This window comes from Micromys minutus (assembly GCF_963924665.1).
Source record: "Micromys minutus genome assembly, chromosome: 24".
Classification (NCBI taxonomy): domain Eukaryota; kingdom Metazoa; phylum Chordata; class Mammalia; order Rodentia; family Muridae; genus Micromys; species Micromys minutus.
Window position 1 is genome coordinate 10,263,469 of NC_137959.1, and position 19,339 is coordinate 10,282,807.

Below are 19,339 nucleotides of genomic sequence, written 5' to 3' on the forward strand. Positions count from 1 at the left end.
CAGTGACAAATTTCAAAGTCAACCCACCATTTGAGAATTCTCTTTGTATCGAAAAGCCAACTGGTAAGCTGCAAACACCAAAGGTGGCAGTGTGAAGCGAATCCGCTGATTTCCACCAGCCCCGAAGTGTTTTCGTGCCGTATTCAAAATCTGACAAAGAAAATTAAAAACTTTAAAAACAATTTCCACACTAGGACTATTTGTTTACAAAATTACATGGGAACTCTATACCATACTGCTACTGTTTTATGATCAATCAGGCTTTATTAAGGTCCATACTTCCTATATTAATCACTCTAAAATACTAACCCATTTTATACATAAGCAAGTTGGAAGCTTACACAGGTTGTATTACTAGCTTTTGGTAACTAGTCAAGAACAGATATATGCTCTTTTCAAACACATGTCCAAACTATACTTTGTTGATAAAGAAGGCAGGCTGATGAAGCAAATCAGACTTACATGTGAAAGTGAATTCTAGTACTCTATTCTTTATTGCTGCTGTATAGCAATCTGATGATACATTCCATCCTGGAAAGAAGCTCCTAAGATTCAGGCAGTGAATAACCTTACAAGTCCAGACAACTAAAACTTGTAAGACCAACAAAGGCCCTGCCCAAGGAACAGTACACCATTCTGGTGGAGGGAACTGGTGCGGGGCTGCCTGGAGGAGCTTCTCCAACATGGAAGCTGCCTGCAAGCCAGGCAGAGTCCAGGACTGAAGCCTTAACGAGCTATCACCAGTACCAGAGTGGGATTTTCAGGTATGCCATTGTCTTTGAGACAGCCCCGTTTCTGTGACTAACTCCACCCTCTCACTGCCCATACTCCTGTAAATAATCCCAATAAACTGGTAGCATCATTATGTGGGTCTGTCATCTATCCCTAATAGCAGTGAAGAGATGTCTGAGTTGTGACTCCCAAGGATAAGTCTCAAACAACTGCCTTCCTCTTAGCTCAAATTTCACTTGAAAAATGGGTAGCATACTCCTATATAACTGTTGGGAAGAGTAAATGACACAGTTTCAAATGTATAATCAATACCTTGCACAAAGTATGTGCTCAGAAAAATAAGGAATTATGGAAAAACAGCTGGAGGGTTGTGTGTGTGTGTGCTGCCAGAAGTAGAAGGATTAAAAGTCAAGGCCCTAAACTGAGCTCAAAGCTCTAGGAAGCCAGCTATTTGGGGATGGCAAAGCAGCTGCCTCAGACACCTTGTGGTTATAGAAAGAGATGACAGACCCTACATTCTCCAAAACAAAAACAAAAAGCAACAAAAAACAAACAAACAAACAAAAAAAGGTTATCTAAAGAAACCAGCTAAATTCCGCTTTCCACTTTTCCTATCCTTAGCTTCAAAACCCTAGCCCAAGGCTACACATAATTCCTCATTCTCTTGAACTCTGACCACTGAGTGACTGGCTCCTATGCCAGAATTAGAGAAACCACCTTTCTGGAATTACCTAAAGCCTGATCTAGCTGTTGGGAGTTGTCTAAATTCTGATTTTTAGTCCTTCCTATAAACTTAAATCATTTATCCTTACAGGTAGATCAAACTTTCTAAGCACATTTAAATTAAGAAAAATACCAATATAATTTAAAAAGCTATGTGAAACAAATGTATGGATGGATCAGAAAGAAGAAAAAGAGAACCAAAGGATTGGGCAGACAGTTCAGTTAGTAAAATGCTCTAGCACAAGCTTGAGGGCCCGAGTTCGGTTTCCCAATGTCCACATAAAAGGCCGGGCGCAGCCACACAACTGCAGTCCTAGCACTGGGAAGGCAGAAGCAGGTGACTCCATGGAGCTCATTAAGGAGCCCTGCCTAGAAAAATACAATGAAGAGCACCTGAGGAAGACACTTGACGCTGACCTCTAACCTTCAGGTGTACCTACATAAGCATGCAAATACAAACATTAAAGAGGATAATCAAAGAATTCGTGTAAAATACAGTATGTGATATATCTGTGTCTTGTGAATGTTTCTGATACAGAAGCATACAAACATAATCAGCCACAAATACGATCACATATAACAGAAAATGAAAGCAACCCCCCCCCTTACACACACACACACACACACACACACAGAAAGGAGGAACAACTTAAAATACTTCAGTATTCATATACTGTACTGATCCCATAGTGCATGAAAAATCTCTCCTAAACCAAACTGAAGGTCACCACTCTACTTACAGAAATCTGCTTTGTAATCATTCACTATCAGATGCCAACATACCTACTTAGGCCACAATTAAATCTTCATTTTATAAAAATTAACTGAGGACTATGATAAAAGAGAAAGCTTTGTCTGATTACTAAACTTTGCTTTCATTTGACAAATAAACATCTTCCTATCAGATTTTGTCTCTGGAAGTTTATTATGATAAGTAACTAAACATTCTAAATGCACTACACTTTTTGTTCATCTTTTTTTTTTTTTTTTTTGAAAAAGAAACAACACAGAATAATTATGCAATATCCAACAAAGGAAAGAAAGCCTTTTTCCAATTCTGAGGTTTCCGAAAGAAGCAGAAATACCTAAGCTGTTCCTCATGAGTGTCAGCAGTTTAGTTGCTCATTTATACAAAAATAAAATCCCAGCTGTGCACGGTGGTACATATCTAAACTCATAGCACTCAGGAAGCTAAGGCAGCAGGATCATAATTTTGAGACCAACTTGGCTATAGTGAGACCTTGCCTCAAACAAACAAATAAATATTTTAAGGCCATGAACTTTAATTCAGTAGCAAGTTTTTCAATACCTTCAACTAGAGCAGAAGCTACATTAAGCCATTTAAACACTTCTCTGCTCATTGTGTGTGATGAAAGGTTACAGTGAGAGATAACTCATACCAAGTACTGCTGATCAGGATCAGCCGAACGCAGAAGATGAATAAATCGGCCAACAAGGCTCTGTTCATCAGCAAAGTCTTCTGGATCAGGGTCTTCTACAGGTTGGTCTGGCTGATCCTGAATCAGTGTGGACACCAAATTCATTATGGAATCTACCTGCAACATGGAAAGTAGAAAATGTTAGTGTGAAACCATGAACAACAACAAAAGGTAACAAGTTTCTAAGTGTAGACATAATAAAACAGTATCAGCAAAATAATTCAGTTTTTTTTTTTTAAACAAATAATTTGGTATAAACAGTCTCACCCAGCTGTGAACCTTTTAAGCTGCAGTAACAACCAGCTTGGCAAAATCAGCCCATCGGTACAATAGTAGAATGAATGTTTTAGGAATAACCAGTGACTTTCTACCTGGACTTAAGGTTTGTTCCACAGGGTAGAATTCATGCCTGGTACTCTAAATCTGGCAAAGAACCCACAGATTATGAAGTAAGAGGCCTTAAGGGGAATCTACTATTATTATTTTGCTAAATGGACATAGTAATAAACCGCCTTCTAAATACTTACCCTTCTGCCTATAGATTATTATAGCTTTCTCCCTTATCAATGATGCTTCTTTTTTGCAGTGGATAACAGTCAGTACAATTCAAAGGGTAAAAAATAAATGACTATGGAGTGTTAAACCCTAAATAGCATGTCTTTAGCATACCCTCCCCAACGTGGCTCAGAGAACACTGAAGAGGGGACAGAAAGATTAGAAGAGCCAGAGGTCAAGGACTACTGCAAAATAGTGCCTTCCCACAGTAGCTGAGACTGCCTGCCCAAGATAAAGCTACTAGTGAACACTCATCCTGGATAGAGGAAGTTCCCAAGGATCCAACTGTAGTTGAAGAGCTATTGGCAATGCTGGCTGCTGAAGGCAGTAGAGTCACTTTCTATGGGATAGTCACTCCCATAGCAGGTGATCCTCCACCCATTCACATACAGGCAATAATCATTGACTAAATTTTTTTTTTTTTTTTAAAGGAGAAGGAGGTAGGGAGGTTGTTCCAGAGACACTGAAAAGTTGATAGGTCAATATATACATTTATGCACAAAAATCTAAAGATATATGCCAGATCAATCAACTGTGGCTATTCTCCTTTTGGTGAAATCAGAGGTATTTAATAATTCTATGTATATCTCCAATTCTTAACTTCTATAACAAATAAGGTATTCATAGTTTTTATTATTATGTTACCTCCCTCACTTATTACCAGAGTCTACAGCTCAATGTCTAAAATCCTAATCAACCCCATCCTCTATTTCCCTAAAAGAGCATATCTGTATTCTCTTACCTGGTCCTGAGAGACGATTTCTGTGTTATAATCCAGAACATTACTAAGCACATAACAGCTCATGCTCTTTCTGGACTCGTAGTCAAAGTACTCAAAAAGTGGGTGGAAATGCTTTAATTTTAAGACTGTTAAGATATTGTTGTAAGTATCAACAGGTATCTTCAAAAGTCTGGTAAGCTCCTTTGAAACTGCACTACTGGTAGCAATACTACAAAGAGAAAAACAGCAACCCTTTCATGAGCAAAGTTAATCTTTATACACAGAGTACTTGTTTCACATATTTAGAAAAAAAAATCTTCATTTACCATCTATGGCAGGCAGGAGCTGGCCCCAGGGTCATGAGAGTAGAAGAACTGTCCCTGTCCCTCACCAGCTGCAGGAGAGCAGGCCCTGTACCTCACCTGGGCAGCAGGATAGAGTTGGCCATGCTTCCAGGCGTTGTTGGTGAGCCAGCCCCAGGGTGGGGAAAGCTGGAGAGCCCTCAGGCTGACCAGCTCAGATGGCTCTCAAGCCCAGATCTAGGACTTTGAATTGGCTACCCCAATATCTACAGTATTGATGAACTGTTGGAATGCATTAAGAACTGTCCCACAGATCCAAAACTACAGGATCCCATGACCATCGAAACAACAGAATATCTGAGAGAAGGCCCAGTGCAGCAGGAGAAGCCAGAGGCCTTGTACTAGACCAATGAATGAGTCTTTACAATGAACATTTACAAAGAACTGTGGACAAAAGGGTACACCATGACATATACTGTGACACACTACAGCTTCCATGAGATTTTTTTTTTCTCCATTGGCGAGAGGTTGCAAGGGTAGGGGCAGGTAGAAGAGGGGGGTAGATGAGTGAGATTGGGGTACATAGTATGAAATTCACAAAGAAGAAAAAGGTTTTAATTCATTTACACATTTAAAGAAATTGAGAAAATAAAACACTTATCTCTAGTTCCTTGGATAGAGAGCAAGTATTATGAAGAAAGTTAAATAGGAGAAAATCCATGCAAAAACCATCTAGGAAAAAAAAAATCTGTATCTGGTGAATTTGAGAGGTAGCATCTTGTATAGGAGCATTCTCTGGAGGCTGAGGCATATTTTAGCATTTACAAGACCTTTAGACACTGGGATTTCTAGTTATTTTAGTAACTTTTACTTTAAAGCTCATCTAGGAGGGATAAAGGGGAACACAGATATCATTTAATTTTCTCTCTTATGTTAAAGATTTATACTGTTTTTCAGTTCACAAGAAAATGGAAATAACGAATAAAAAAGGAGTAAAGGGGAAAAATGTTCCTGTTGTATCTTAACCAATGGATGGAAACTAGAAAAGCAGGAAGCCTAATTAAGGTACTCAGGAGGCAACTGTTGGGGAAAAGATACATGATAGCATCAAAATGCCAAAAGTGAATCAGCAGAGGCTGTAGCGGATCTCTCGAGTTCTAAGTTATGGGCCAACTTGGTCTACAGAGCAAGTTCCAGAATCGCTAAGGCTACACAGAGAAACCCTGTCTCAAAAAAACAAAAACAAAAAATCAAACAAAAAAAAACCCCAAGTAACCTTTGTAGGGTGCCACAGGTCTAGGATAGTATGACTGAGGAAGCATCCAGTGTAGGGAACATCGTTGTAGTGGTTTCTATATGGTCAGGCCAGGGATGGCACTATTAGAAGGTGTGGCCCTGTTGGAGTAGGTGTAGCACTGTGGATGTGGGCTTTAAGACCCTCATCCTAGCTGCTTGGAAACCAGTCTTCTGCTAGTGCCTTCAGATGAAGATGTAGAACTCTCAGATCCTCCTGCACCATGCCTGCCTGGATGTTGCCATGCTTCCTGCCTTGATGATAACGGACTGAACCTCTGAACCTGTAAGCTAGCCCCAATTAAATGTTGTCCTTATGAGAGTTGCCTTGGTCATGATGTCTGTTCAAGTGGTAAAACCCTAATTAAGACAATTATTCTTTTCCCAAAAGTTACTAAAACTAAAGCTCAAATTAAAAAAAAATATTTAAATAATTGTTACATTTCAAATATTTACACATATCCCTAATTTTTTAGCCTAAATATATATACGCCCTTATTGTTCACAATGTGCTCATCTGAAGAAAAAGGAAACCTTTTTCTTTTTTGTAGGGGTGGAGTGGGAGGAATGGTGGTTGACGATGTTCCCTACTAGTTTAAGAACTGGCTCATTCTTGAGGCTGAAGAGATGGCTCAAAAGGTTAAGAGCACTGGCTGTTGTCATAAAAGACCCAGGTTCTATCTCCATCATCAACATGGCAGCTTGTAACTGTCAGTAACTTCAGTGTCAGGGTGTGCCAATCCCCTCTTCTAGCCTCTAAAGGCACTAGGTAGACAGATGATGTGTAATACAACACACATAGAATACAATAGTAAAGACAAAACAAAACAAAAAACTAGCTTAGGAAGGAATTTGAATTGAAGACACAGAACTATGAAGACTGTCTACAGACCTGACAGGCCACTACTTCACTACTGTACAAGGAAGCAAGCAGCTAGCAAAACTTTCTATCCTGTTTAGCACCTCGTAGGAAAATCTCAGGACGTACTTCAAACAACAAATGCTAACATGTCAAAGACAAACTAATATAATGCTAAGAGTTTTTGTCAATGTTGTAACTTTGGGGTACACGAGATAGCTCAACGGGTAAAGATGCTTGCCACCAAGCCCAGCAACCTGAGTTTATGGGCAGGACCCACCTGGAAGAGCCAAGTAACTGAAGCGAGTTTTTCTCTGACCTCCACCGGTGCGTATTTTCTAACTCCCTCCCCAACAAATAAATGTAGTTTAAATTTTTTAAAATATAATTTTGACTTACTGTTCAAGGTTAAGCTTATTGAATATCTCCACTGTTGTTTCTAGAACTTTATCAACATAGTCCACACGATCAGGGTAACATTTCATAGCAAGATTAATGAGAGACACTTGTAAAGATACAACGTCCTCTGATGGCATGTCTTGTCTGGACTGCAATGTTTAGAAAATTATACAATTTATTTTAAACAATTACAAAAGAAAATATACCAATAGACAAGTTTCAAAGTTGAGAAAGTAGAGAAAATACTATACAAACCTGTATCACTGTAGCCACCTGTTGTGAAAATATGTCAAAAAGTTTAATCTCAGCTGGAATTCCAGGTCCATCTTCACGATGAGCAAATAAAGCTAATCTAAAAAAGAAAACATTTTTTTTTAAAGATATGGGATCTGAACAGAAGGTCATTTTTTTCTTTATTGCTTTTCTGTATTTTCCAAGTCTGTTTCTTAGAACATTATGAATGGCTTTTAAGATTATAGTTAAAATACCAAGACATTACTATTAATTTCTGGTGAATTAAATTCCAAACAAGACTTTGAAAATTGAGCCTAGATGCATAGCATAGTGATCAAAGAAAAATTATCTTAACAATAAATGTTACTGTTGTTCCATTTGGGTGGGGGTTAACACAAGAGCTACAATGTATGACTTTATTCTATGCCTTAACTAGAGTCTTGTTAATGATGCCACTACACTGGCAATCATGTTTACTTACTCACTGACTTTATGTAGTACGAGCTAGCCTAGAATTCATAGTACTCCTGCCTCTACTTCAGAAGTGCTGCGGTTACAGTCATGTGCTACGTCACCCAGATTAAATAAATAAAGGCTGTAGAGATGGCTCAGTGGTAAAAGTACTATGTACTACTCTTGCAGAGAACCCAAGTTCAGTTCCCAGCATCTATATGGAACCACAGGAAGTAATGTGGTTATTTAATTTAATAATTAAACTTTAATAACCTGCACCTCTTAAGCTATTCAAAATCGTGTATACTGCATTATCTGTCAAGGTCAGAACTGCATCTACATTTTGTTATGCAGAAAAAAACCCTCCACTGATTGGGATTGCTAAATGGCATTACTCCTACACAGGAAAATCTGGTTAACCATCTTTCTTTAAGAGTGGGCCCAATAAGCATGCAATGTATGCTATCTAGGACAATCTGGAGACCTCTGCTTCATTAATTCCTAGATGTTAAGACTAGTAACTTAATTAGGTAGCTTAAAATATATATATAAAAAAATCTGCTGAAATAAATCTTTGGTGTTGTTTCTAACTTCATAATGATATAATACTCAATGCAGGCTAAATTATGTATTATTTATCATGTAGCAAGGCTACCAAGCAGTCATTGATTACAGACATTATAAAAAGCCAAGTTATACATATATGAGTTATGCATTTATATGTATAAATATATATTTATATAGATATAAATGTTCAATATGGAGATATAACCATATGCATCATATATTAATGTGATATGTAAATATATGAATATATATTTATACACACACACTAAAAACTTTTATTTTTAAATCTTGCTTTGTACATGTATAAATGCAAGTGTCTAATAGGATCCAGAAGGAATGTGAGATGCCCTAGAACTGGAGCCATCAGTGTTGGTGATGGAACTGGACTCAGGTCATCTTTAAGAGTAGTATGCACTCTTAACTGCTGAGCTAATCCCAATTTTTGTATGTTTGTCTATTAAACCAATGGTTAAGAAACTATACTTAAAGGAGATCCACTAAAAATGTGATTCTTAAAAAAACTTGTCCTTATGAACCGGTGACAGCAGAATGATTACGTAAGCATTCTCAATTCTTCCTATGCTGTTGCTACTTTAAAAACACTCAGTCAAGGAAGTCACCACTGAAAGATAATTTATATAACTGAGAAATTCTGTTCTTCAGTGAGCTTTAGACAAGGAAAGGTTTGCACAATAATGTCTACACCTATCAGTTAAACAGATTAAAGGCTGCATTAAAAATCAGGTATGGTGACTCATGCCTAATGCCAGCACTTGAATCAAGTCAAGAGAATCAGAAATTCAAGGTTATCCTCATGTACAAGCAGCCTGGACTACATTAATTAAAAAAACAAAACGAAACAAAACCCCTTAAAAAAAAAACCACCTCCTTAAGCCTTCAAATGAAAAGGTAAACTTTCACACTTAAGTCAGCCAACCACTAACTTGACACTGAGTGCTAAATTATCTATAGCAAAATTACGTTAAGATTGGTACTTAAAGAGATAACAGAAACAAATGATTTTCTCACTGCCATTTCGGAGCATTTACCTTCCCATTCTGAACAGTCTTACCTGTCAATCAAAGCAATGATTATGTTTTTCACATTTACATTTTGGTGTAACTCAGCACAAGCTCTAAGAAAAGGATTCAAAGTCTGGAGATGGAACTCATCAGGAAAAACCTAAAAGTCAGATATGATTGATCAATACATGGAAGAAAGCTTCACAAAGTATTCTGATCTTATGAATGGTATATAAAATCATTACTTACAGAAAAAAATAGCTTAATCTTAGATAATTAAAATCAAAACAAGAAATATTCCATTTCTAGCATACAAGTAACTCTAATAAGACCTAGAAAACTCAAGATTATTTTCCTGTACTTTTGAGAAAAAAAAAACACAATAAAACAAAATTGATTATTAATACAAAGACCGAGTTTGAAAATGAAAATTTCTGAAAAAAATTTTTATTAAAAAAAAAAAAAAAAAAAAACAACCTTTTTCCTAAGATTTTTTTTTCCTTTTTTCTGAGACATCGTTTAGGCACAATGGCCAGGTTGGCCTTAAACTCAGGGCTTCAACCTCAGAAGTGGGCTGCTGGAACTACAAGTCATGTTCCTCCACACTGGACTTAGGATTTCCTTCTCCCAAAAAAAAAAATGAAAATAAAATTTATTTTAAGAATTAATGTTTTCTTACCTGAATGATGCACTCCATGAGATATTCTTGAGCCAAAGCATCTCTACAATTCACAACTTGCTCCAAAATGCCTGTTAAAACAATCTAAAAATAGCAAAGAAAAATAAAGGTAAGCTAAAAATGATTTTGAAAATCCCAAAGTATTCCTCTAGCAACACACTTAACATGAAAATCATTTTATATTGCTCTCATCCATACTTCGATGTTCAACTTTAAAAACTAGCTTATTATTAAATATAAATTTTTCTTACATACAGTATGGTGGGTTTTTTCACAGTTTGTGCTTTTTTTGTCAGTTCTAACAAGTCTCCAACTAATTCAAGATATGAAGATTTCCCTTATGTTCTCTTCTAGAACTCTTAGACAGTATATACCTAAGTCTCTGATCTGCTTTTCTATAGCTTCCACACTGGGTAAGCAATGGTCAAGACTTAAGTTTCTTTGTTTACACATATCAAGTGGGTATTAAATTCTTCCAGAGTTAATTTATTAAGGTTACCCTGGGCAGGCAAAGTAGTGCACATCTTTAATCCCAACACTCGGCAAGCAGATCTCTGTGAATTCAAGGCCATCCTAACCTACACAGGACAACCTAATTTTCAGGACAGCCAGGACTACAGAAAGACTGGCCCTGCTTCAAAAGGCAAACAGTAAGTTTGCCTTTGCACCTTCACAAAAATTAACTGCAGGACTAAAGATGTAGCTCAGTTGGCAGAGTGAATCTCTAGGACTCACTTAGGAAGATCAGAAGTTAAAGGCCATCCTTGACTACAAGAGAGCTGGAGGCCAGCCTGAACTACCTCAGATGATCAGGGGAGAGGGAAAAAAGAAGGAGTCAATATGTGAATCAATAATGGACTACCTAATCTAAGGACTGACGAACCTAATCCAATGCTTAAATTTTTGGGGTTTGTTTCACATTTTTGATGCTAAGGATCCAAATCTAGAACCTGAAGTAGGTTAAAGAGTAGCCAAACTGAGCTATACTACAAAATGTCAATGGGACCAAGCCCTACCATGCTCATTTTCTTAATGCTTCCTGGTTTTGCCCTATATCTATCTAGGTTACCACTTACAATAACTTATAAAATTCAAAAATACCATCTGACCTTTTACAAAAAAAGTTTTGCTGATAGCTGGTTGAAACCACTGGCTGCTCTGCTAGAGAACCTGGGTTTGATTCCCAGCATCCACATGGTGGCTCACAATCATCTGTAATTCCAGTTCCAGGGGATTTGATACCCTTTTGGCCTCTATGCACAAACACACTTGTGGTACATAAACATACACGCCAGCAAAAAAACTCACACACATTTTTTTAAGTCTTTAGCAAAGTGTGCTGACCCTAGTTTGTTCCCCTTGGCTGACTTAGTGTCTGTCCCTTTCATCCCTTCCCCTTTGTGCTTCTCTCCACTGGGGTCTTACTCAGGGTTTCTATTGCTACGACAAAACACCATGACCAAAAAACAAGCTACAGAGGAAAGAGTTTATTTGGCTCAAACTTCCAGATCATAGTTTGTCACTGGAAGTCAGGACAGAACTCACACAGGGTAGGAATCTGGAGGCAGGAACTGATGCAGAGGCCATGGAGGGGTGCTGCTTACTAGCTTGCTCCCCAAGACTTGCTCAGGCTGCCTTCTTATAGAACCCAGGACTACCGGCACAGAGATGGTACTACCCATAAAGGACTGCACACCCCACTCCTTACTGACCACCAATTGAGAAAACACCATAATGGTAGACCCCATGGAGATATTTCCTCAACTGAGACTCCTTTCTCTGTGATGACTCTAGCTTGTGTCAAGTTGACCAAAAAAAACAGCCAGCACAACTGGTATATGTCAATACCACAAACTATCTTTACATCAGTGAAAGTGAATTTAGGTCCTTTTGTCCTAGCCTTTCAAAACTGCCGTGGGTATTATATTTTAGAATCTGTTTAAAAACAGTCAGAGAGTTAGATATGACTGAGACTGCACTGAATCTATAGTTAGACTCAAGTAAAACTGCTACCTTGACAATACTGAATCTCCAACCCATAAACGTGGTAGTACTTTTAACTAGATCATTTTTAATTAAAAATTTTTTTAAAGTTAAAATATTTTTCAATTTAACAAAGATCTATTTAAAATAAGATTTTTAGTGTATATCTCACAATGTAAGAAAAAAATGACAACAAAAAGATAAGAACCTGTTTGTATCGTTCCACATTTACACCTTCCAACTGACTCAGGCGCACCAAATTTGTTCCCACTAAAATTCTCAGTTCTTGTCTCTCTCGTTCTCTTTTTTCTCTATCTCGACTATGTCCTTGATGCTGCATCCGCACCCAGAGCTTATTCATCTCTGCAAAGTTGAGCAGTACAAAATCCATGGAGTCACTGATATCACCAGTTGTTTCTTCACTGCCAAGAAAAAGTTAGAAAAATCTTATGCACATGACAGGATCAATTTACTGCTCGTCCATTCCTTTCCTTCTTTCTTCTGCAAATACTCATGCTTCAAATGCCACTTTCAACTGCAGTTCATTTGGCTTAAAGTTAACTACGTGTCAAGAACAAACTCTAGCATAAAAATAAAGTCTAGGGGAAGAACACAATACATTTAAAGTGCAAAATACTTTCCATGATTCCCTATTCTGAGCTCATTGGATTTTGCCCTTACAGCAACTCACTAGAATATAAAGATGTGCTCAATTTGGCAGCACACATACTAAAACTGAAATAGTACAGAGATTAGCATGGCCCCTACAGTGACAAGCAATCTGTGAAACACCCCATATTCTTAAGGGAGCTTCACAGGGCTTCACATGGTGCTGGCAGCTTATGTTACTCTTCAGGGACTACATTTCTTACAAAGAAACTCAAACACGCATGGTGACACAGCATCACTGAAGAGTTAGCAAGGGGGCTAGAGGGCACTGCACTTGGGAGTATGATGGCGTCCCAGCTCCCACCATAAAGAATCCACCTGCAGCTGAGTCGTTCCATATCCTGACAGAACTAATGTCCAACAAAAGGTAACTGACTAAAAAACAAAAATTAAAAAAAAAAAAAAATTAAAAGACCCCAAACCTTGGCATTTACAGTAGACCAGTAACTGCCACTTTATTGTTAGATATATTGGCTTCAAATGAAATATGAGCTTTATGAAGCGAGACCATATTCTTCTACATCTTCTAAGTCAGGGAATTTAGTTTTTCAAATATTTTACTAATTGCCTCATGTTTAAAATTCAGAGTCAAATTATAATAATCAAAATAACATCATCCTCTTTGTATACTATTAAATCTTTTATGTATGGTTTAGCTTAATAGTAGTAGTAGTAGTTGTTGTACTAGTAAATGATTCTTGGCATAGTGAAACATACCTGTAATATGGACATTGAGAGGCAAGAGGAGGAGGATTACATACTCAAAGCAAGCATGAGTTATAGTGAGAATCTTTTTCGAAATGAAAAGAAATGAAAGAGAAAGGCTGGTGAAGTGGTTCAGAGGGCACAGGCACTGGTCATGTAAGCCTACTGGTCTGAATTTGGTCCCCAGAATCCATGTAAAGGTAGAAGCAAAGAACCAACTCACAAAGTTATTCTCTGACCATCACACACAAAAACAAACACACATCATCACACACAAACATATATATATATAAAAAATATATATATATAAAATGTATTTTTAAAGGAATTGATACAGATAAACTAACTTATTAGTTTAAAAAATTTTTAAACGAATACACTTTAAATAAAAGGAAACTATTAGTTCTTCAATCTAGAGACCCATCAAATAAAGTTTACCACACCTAGCAGCAATCTGCCATAGCTAGGAGAAAAGTTGTCATGATTTTCATGCTAGAATGGAGGCCACAAAAGAAACAGAGGTCTCTATAAACAATTTTTAGGCTTCTTCCGCCACTAGTTAACACCTTTAAAAGTTATACTTCCAAAGATTATCTAATGTAATGGGGAAATGTTCTAAACTATATTGGATGCCTATAATCCATCATTTGAGAGTGTGCATGTAAGAAGGCTACTGAAAATTCAAGGCCAGCCTAGACTACAGTGAGTACCAGCTACTCAAGGCCACACAGCAAAATCCTCTCTTAAAACAAAGCAAAAGTAAACAGCAAAAAAATTAAAATTTAAAAAGCAGATTCTAATCCAAAGAAGTTTTCTAATATATAGTTGAATCTGAATACACTTTGTCTCATACCACACACTGAATTATGTATCACAATGAAAGTCTAGACATAAAATACTACATGAATTTGAGTGAGAAGGTCACTGACATGTTCCTATTTTTGTCTGCTTTTCTACAATTTTAACATGCTTTATACAGGGTTGGAGGGACACTCCAACTAAACAAGACGACTTACTCTGTTGGCTCTCCTTCATCAGGTAAAATGTTCCTAGTACACTGAAGAAGATAATTTCGAAGAAACAAACCCCTTAGCGGATGCTGCACACCACGGCACATTTCTACCAAATCTTTCAAAATATCTTTCCTGGACTGAGGAAATGACTTGACATATACAACTCCAACTGTGATCAAGAGGTAACTAAGAGAAGTAAAAAATTCATTTGATTAGAGACAGAACATTTGAAAACTTGATTGTATTCCAACACACTACATACATATTAAATAAATAAGACAAAAAACATATTATCTTAAACAGTATTCTTTATGGAGAGAAAAATCACCCAACTTTAAATATAACTACAAAAGATATTTGAAGAAAAAAAAAGTCACTGACTGACCTGAGTAGTCAGTCCCCTCTTAACCATGATGAATATGATCTAAGACACCCATCTGCTAACTGAAACTGCAGCTAATATGCACCATCATTATTTTCTCTTATACACATACATAAGTTTATTAGTGAAGGTGATTAACCGCAGTAACTAACACAACCCTAACAGTGTGGTAAGATGACGTAAGTGAATGGTGTCTCTCCTTCCCTTACTATGCCGACGTCACCGTTCTTGCAATGATGTGAGATGACACAGTGACTATGCAATGAGAATAACGTAGGTGAGTGAAGATGAGGGAGCATCAGGCTCTCTCAGCAGCAAGCAGGATGGCTACTGAGTGATCAAAGGGTAGATAACATATATAGTATGCGCAACAAAAGGCTGATTCACACCCTCAGTGGAACAATAAAAAGTTTTATCAGGCTACTTAAAATAGTGCAGGAATTTAAACTTAATTACTTCTAGCATTTTCCTTTCAATATTCTTAGACATGATGACCATGGTTGCTTGTGGAAATTGCTACTTATTTATATTTATTTATTTGTTTGTTTGTTTGTTTTGGATTTTCTCATACACACACCTGCTCTTTCTTACTATGGTAGGCACAGCTGACTTAAGATACCTGCTACATGAACCAGGCTAGCCTTCAACTTGCAGCAACGTCTCTGCCGCCAAGTGCTGGGATTACAGGTACATGACACCACGCCTGCCTTTTAAATAAAGCCAGTGTTAGCCAGTCATAGTGCCTCATGTCTGTACTCTCAGCATTTTGGAGACTGAGCCAGGAGGTTCATGAATTTAAAGCAGTGAGATGCTGTCAAAAAAGAGATGGGTAATTTCCAAAAAGAAAAAAAATATATTAATAAGACGAGAAATGCAAGATGAGTTTTAAACTATCATTAACTTCTGTTGGATGAGACTTTACAGCAACACAAAACCTAGAAAGTGTGGCTATAAAAGACGTTAATTACTTACAGCCTTGGAATAATGTTTCCAGCATACTGTACAAGTTCATAAAGATCTGCCACCTTTCTTCCTTTAGCAAATTCATCAGTCAAGTAGACCTCCAAGTAGTGCAGTTCATCAGAAATAGCCATATCTTTTAATTATGATTAAGGATTAAGAATATAGGTAAACTAATAAATAAATAAATAACAAACTTTGCGACTACTGTTGGAATAATTAAACTATTAGGGAGGGCTAGTAATATAGTTCAGTAGTACAAGCACTTACCTCCCACAAGAAAAGCCTTGTATTTTATTTCCACCACTGACAAAACAAAACAAGAACGCACACATTTCTGAAGTGCCTGGCATAGAGGTCCATAGCTATAATACAGCTACTCATGAGGCTGTAGCTAGAGGACCATGAGTTGAAAAGAAAACCCACTAATAAGGTACTTTACATTTAGATGAATGTTTAAAGGGAAGAGAGAACTTCAGCTGCCTTTATTACTTTAAAATATAGATTCACTGGAGTGTAGAGATGGTTCAGCAGTAAAAACACCTGCTGCTCTTGCAGTGGATCTGGGTTCAGACCCCAATGCCCACATGATATTACAGAATCATCCCTATCTCCAGTTTCAGGGGATCTGATACTCTCTCTTTTGACTATCATGGGTACCAGCTACATGCATACATGCAAAGCAAACAGTCATATACATAAAAATAAATTAAACTTCAGTAAAAGTTTTTCACGCTGGTATAATAGCAAATGTCTAGCCTGAGCTATATACCATAAAACATTGTCTCAAAAAGAAAAAAGGACTCCCAGCTACTTGGGAGGCTAAAGATGGGGATCAGTTGAACCCAAGAGTTCAAGACCAGCCTCATCATCTTTAAAGGGGAATTGAGAGGGAATGCCAGGCATGGTGCATGCACCTGTAATCCCACCACACAAGAGGCAGATGCAAGAGGATCACTGTGAGTTAAGATGCCAGGGAAGGCTACACAACAAGGCTTACCTCAAAGCAACAACAACAACAACCCAGAAAACAAATGTCACTTAATGGCTTCAATTTTTTCAAAAATTAAGATTAATTTATTTTGAGAAACTTAAGCATATGAGCATGGATTTAGTTCAATTGGCAAACTGCTTGTCTAAAATTAAGGTCAACAGCCAACAGTGCAAAAAAAGGGGGGAGGATGGTTTATACTTAGAAAAAGGGGGCACTTTTCTCCTTTAGAATATTTGCCTGAGGAAGAATATTTTGTCCAAAAAAATAATAGAACAAGTGACTCCACACATTTTTAACAAAGAAATAAAGCCAGACATGATGGTTCTTCTCTATAACCCTAACATTCAGGAGGTTGAGGCAGTGAGCTTGAGGTTAGCCTGGGCTAAGAAATAAGCATCCATTTCAGAGCAGGGGGGATGGGAGGTAGGGGTGGTGGGGGGTGGGAACGGAGGGGAGCACTGATTGCTTTTCCAAAGAACCTAGGTTTAGGTTCCAACATAGTAGTTAGCAACCATCTGTGACTACAGTTCTGGGGGATTTGATGCCGCCTTCTGGCTTCTGCAGGCACTAGTCATGAGTGTGGTGCAGATACATATACACATGCTGATAAAACACTCACATATGTATAAAGTAAAATAAATCTTTTTTTAAAAAAAAGGATAAATAAGGGTCTGAAAGGCCCTCCCATTCTCAAGAGTTCTTTTCTCACTTTTTCTGAATAAATCAGCATTGGTTCTGCTTTAAATACAAATCCAACAATATGAAAATTGGCCTTATCAAGAAATAAATATAAGCCACTTGTTCTGGCACACTCCCTTGCTCCTAGCCCTCAGGCGACAGAGGCAGGTGGATCTGTATGTGTTCCAGGACAGCCTGGTCTACAGAGTGAGTTACAAGGGAGCCAGGAACAAAGCAAGGTTACATAGAGGAAAACAAAAACAAAAGTATAAAAACCAAACCAAACAAGAAACAAGTATGGCTCAAGTAGTTATCCTTCAACAGTCAAAGGATACAAAGTTCATAGTAACTCTTTGGTGATAACATAGAGGTCCGGAGTTCTCCAAGCATATTAGAGGCATGTTTCAGAGCATCCATCAGCTTGTTTTTGTCCTACAGAAATACCAAAAAAAAAAAAAAAACTGGTGAGAATACTTACTTTAACTAAGCACTTATCTTGGTTCTATTGAACCAAAATCTGTTACATTGTTTTAAGAGTCTACAGCACTTATTTTGGTAACACAAAAATCAACTTCACAAGTTTCTCTTTATTGAAAATTTAAATTTAAAAACAAACAAACAAACAAACCTAACACCTTTATAACCAGGGTTATAAAGCTTACAAGGCATCCATACTAATAAAATGTGCTTCATACAGCAACTTCAAACTTTTGAATATAACCTCTACAAACTAGGATACTAGTTCCAACAGTGCACATCTGACTTGCAGTCAAGAAAGTGGGTATGTTAGTTTCTTCAGTAAGGTAACTATCCTAACAATGGCTCTGTCCCAGAACTTCAGGCTCTTTGCAGCTCGTATCCATGCAAGTCTTTCCTTGTGTTCTTCAACCACCATATGTCCCACTTCACTCATAGATATAGACAATTTTGAGACAGTAAGAAACATTATTCATGCTCAGAAAGAAAAACAAACAAGAGAAAACCCAATTTCTATTCCAAAACATTTACTTTTCTTTCCAAATTTATTGATAAGAAAATCAAAGCCAACAAGACAGAAGAGAATATTAAGCTTTAGAAAATGTAAGCAATGGGGCTAAGGAGATAGCTCATGAGTAAAGTGTTTCCTATGCAAGGGTCTGAATTTGAATCCCCAATACTCAGGTCAAAAACAGGGGTATGGCAGCACAAATCTGTCATCCAAACACTAAGGAGGCAGACTCAGCAGATCCCTGGGGCTCACAGGTAGTCTAGTCTATTCAGTGGACTCCAGATTAGAGATGCCATCTCAAATAATAAGATGGAAAGAGAGGTGAGGAAGGGCCACTGGTACTTGAGACCCTGCTGCTGTCACTCTCACTCCGAGGAAAATCAGCCCCCTGCAGCAGTCATGATCTGAAGCCAGGTAGTGGGCAAGATTTTAGAACTCACTGCCAGTCATGATCTATGGACACAGAAGATACCAAGATATAGTCTCCCATTACTTGTTGCATTCTGAGATCAGAAAATACATAAAGGTTTGGGACCCACTGTCCCCAAGGCTCATGGATGTCTCAGAAGAGGGTGAAAAGAATGCAAGAGCCAGAAGTTGGGGAGGAATGCTGTGAAACAGTCTTCTATACCTGATACAGCCACTGCGCTCACTGCAGCTATAGATAGCTGTACAAATTGGGTCTGTCACTGTTTCACCCTGTACAGAGGAAGAGCTCATACGGTTCTGCTGCTCACTGAAAGACTATAGGCTTTTAATGGGTCCTGGGAGAGTATGTCGTAAGTGGCTCATAGTCTGGGATGTAACCCCTAACTCATGCAACCCTACATAATTAACCTTGGTGGGTCAAAAATAAATAAATAAATGAATGAATGAATGAATGAATGAATGAATGGAGGAAAAAAGGGTTTTAGCAAGAAAGAAGGTAATAAAGCACAAAAATAACCAATAAATAAACAAATAAATGAATAAATAAATAAATATGGAAA

At 37.6% G+C, this 19,339-nt stretch overlaps 1 protein-coding gene across 1 annotated transcript in view; it reads right to left on the minus strand.

Moving 5' to 3' along the window:
• VPS35 (VPS35 retromer complex component) overlaps positions 1 to 19,339 on the minus strand; it is a 34,275-nt gene that overhangs the window by 8,992 nt on the left and 5,944 nt on the right. The window contains exons 3-13 of the mRNA XM_080937202.1: positions 17,698 to 17,794; positions 15,703 to 15,826; positions 14,352 to 14,534; positions 12,170 to 12,383; positions 9,979 to 10,062; positions 9,350 to 9,459; positions 7,279 to 7,375; positions 7,024 to 7,172; positions 4,192 to 4,399; positions 2,856 to 3,011; positions 28 to 150 (exon numbers count right to left, since the gene is read on the minus strand). Of these exons, the coding sequence (XP_080793328.1) occupies positions 28 to 150; positions 2,856 to 3,011; positions 4,192 to 4,399; positions 7,024 to 7,172; positions 7,279 to 7,375; positions 9,350 to 9,459; positions 9,979 to 10,062; positions 12,170 to 12,383; positions 14,352 to 14,534; positions 15,703 to 15,826; positions 17,698 to 17,794 (1,545 nt within the window). The remainder of the gene's footprint in view (positions 1 to 27; positions 151 to 2,855; positions 3,012 to 4,191; positions 4,400 to 7,023; positions 7,173 to 7,278; positions 7,376 to 9,349; positions 9,460 to 9,978; positions 10,063 to 12,169; positions 12,384 to 14,351; positions 14,535 to 15,702; positions 15,827 to 17,697; positions 17,795 to 19,339) is intronic.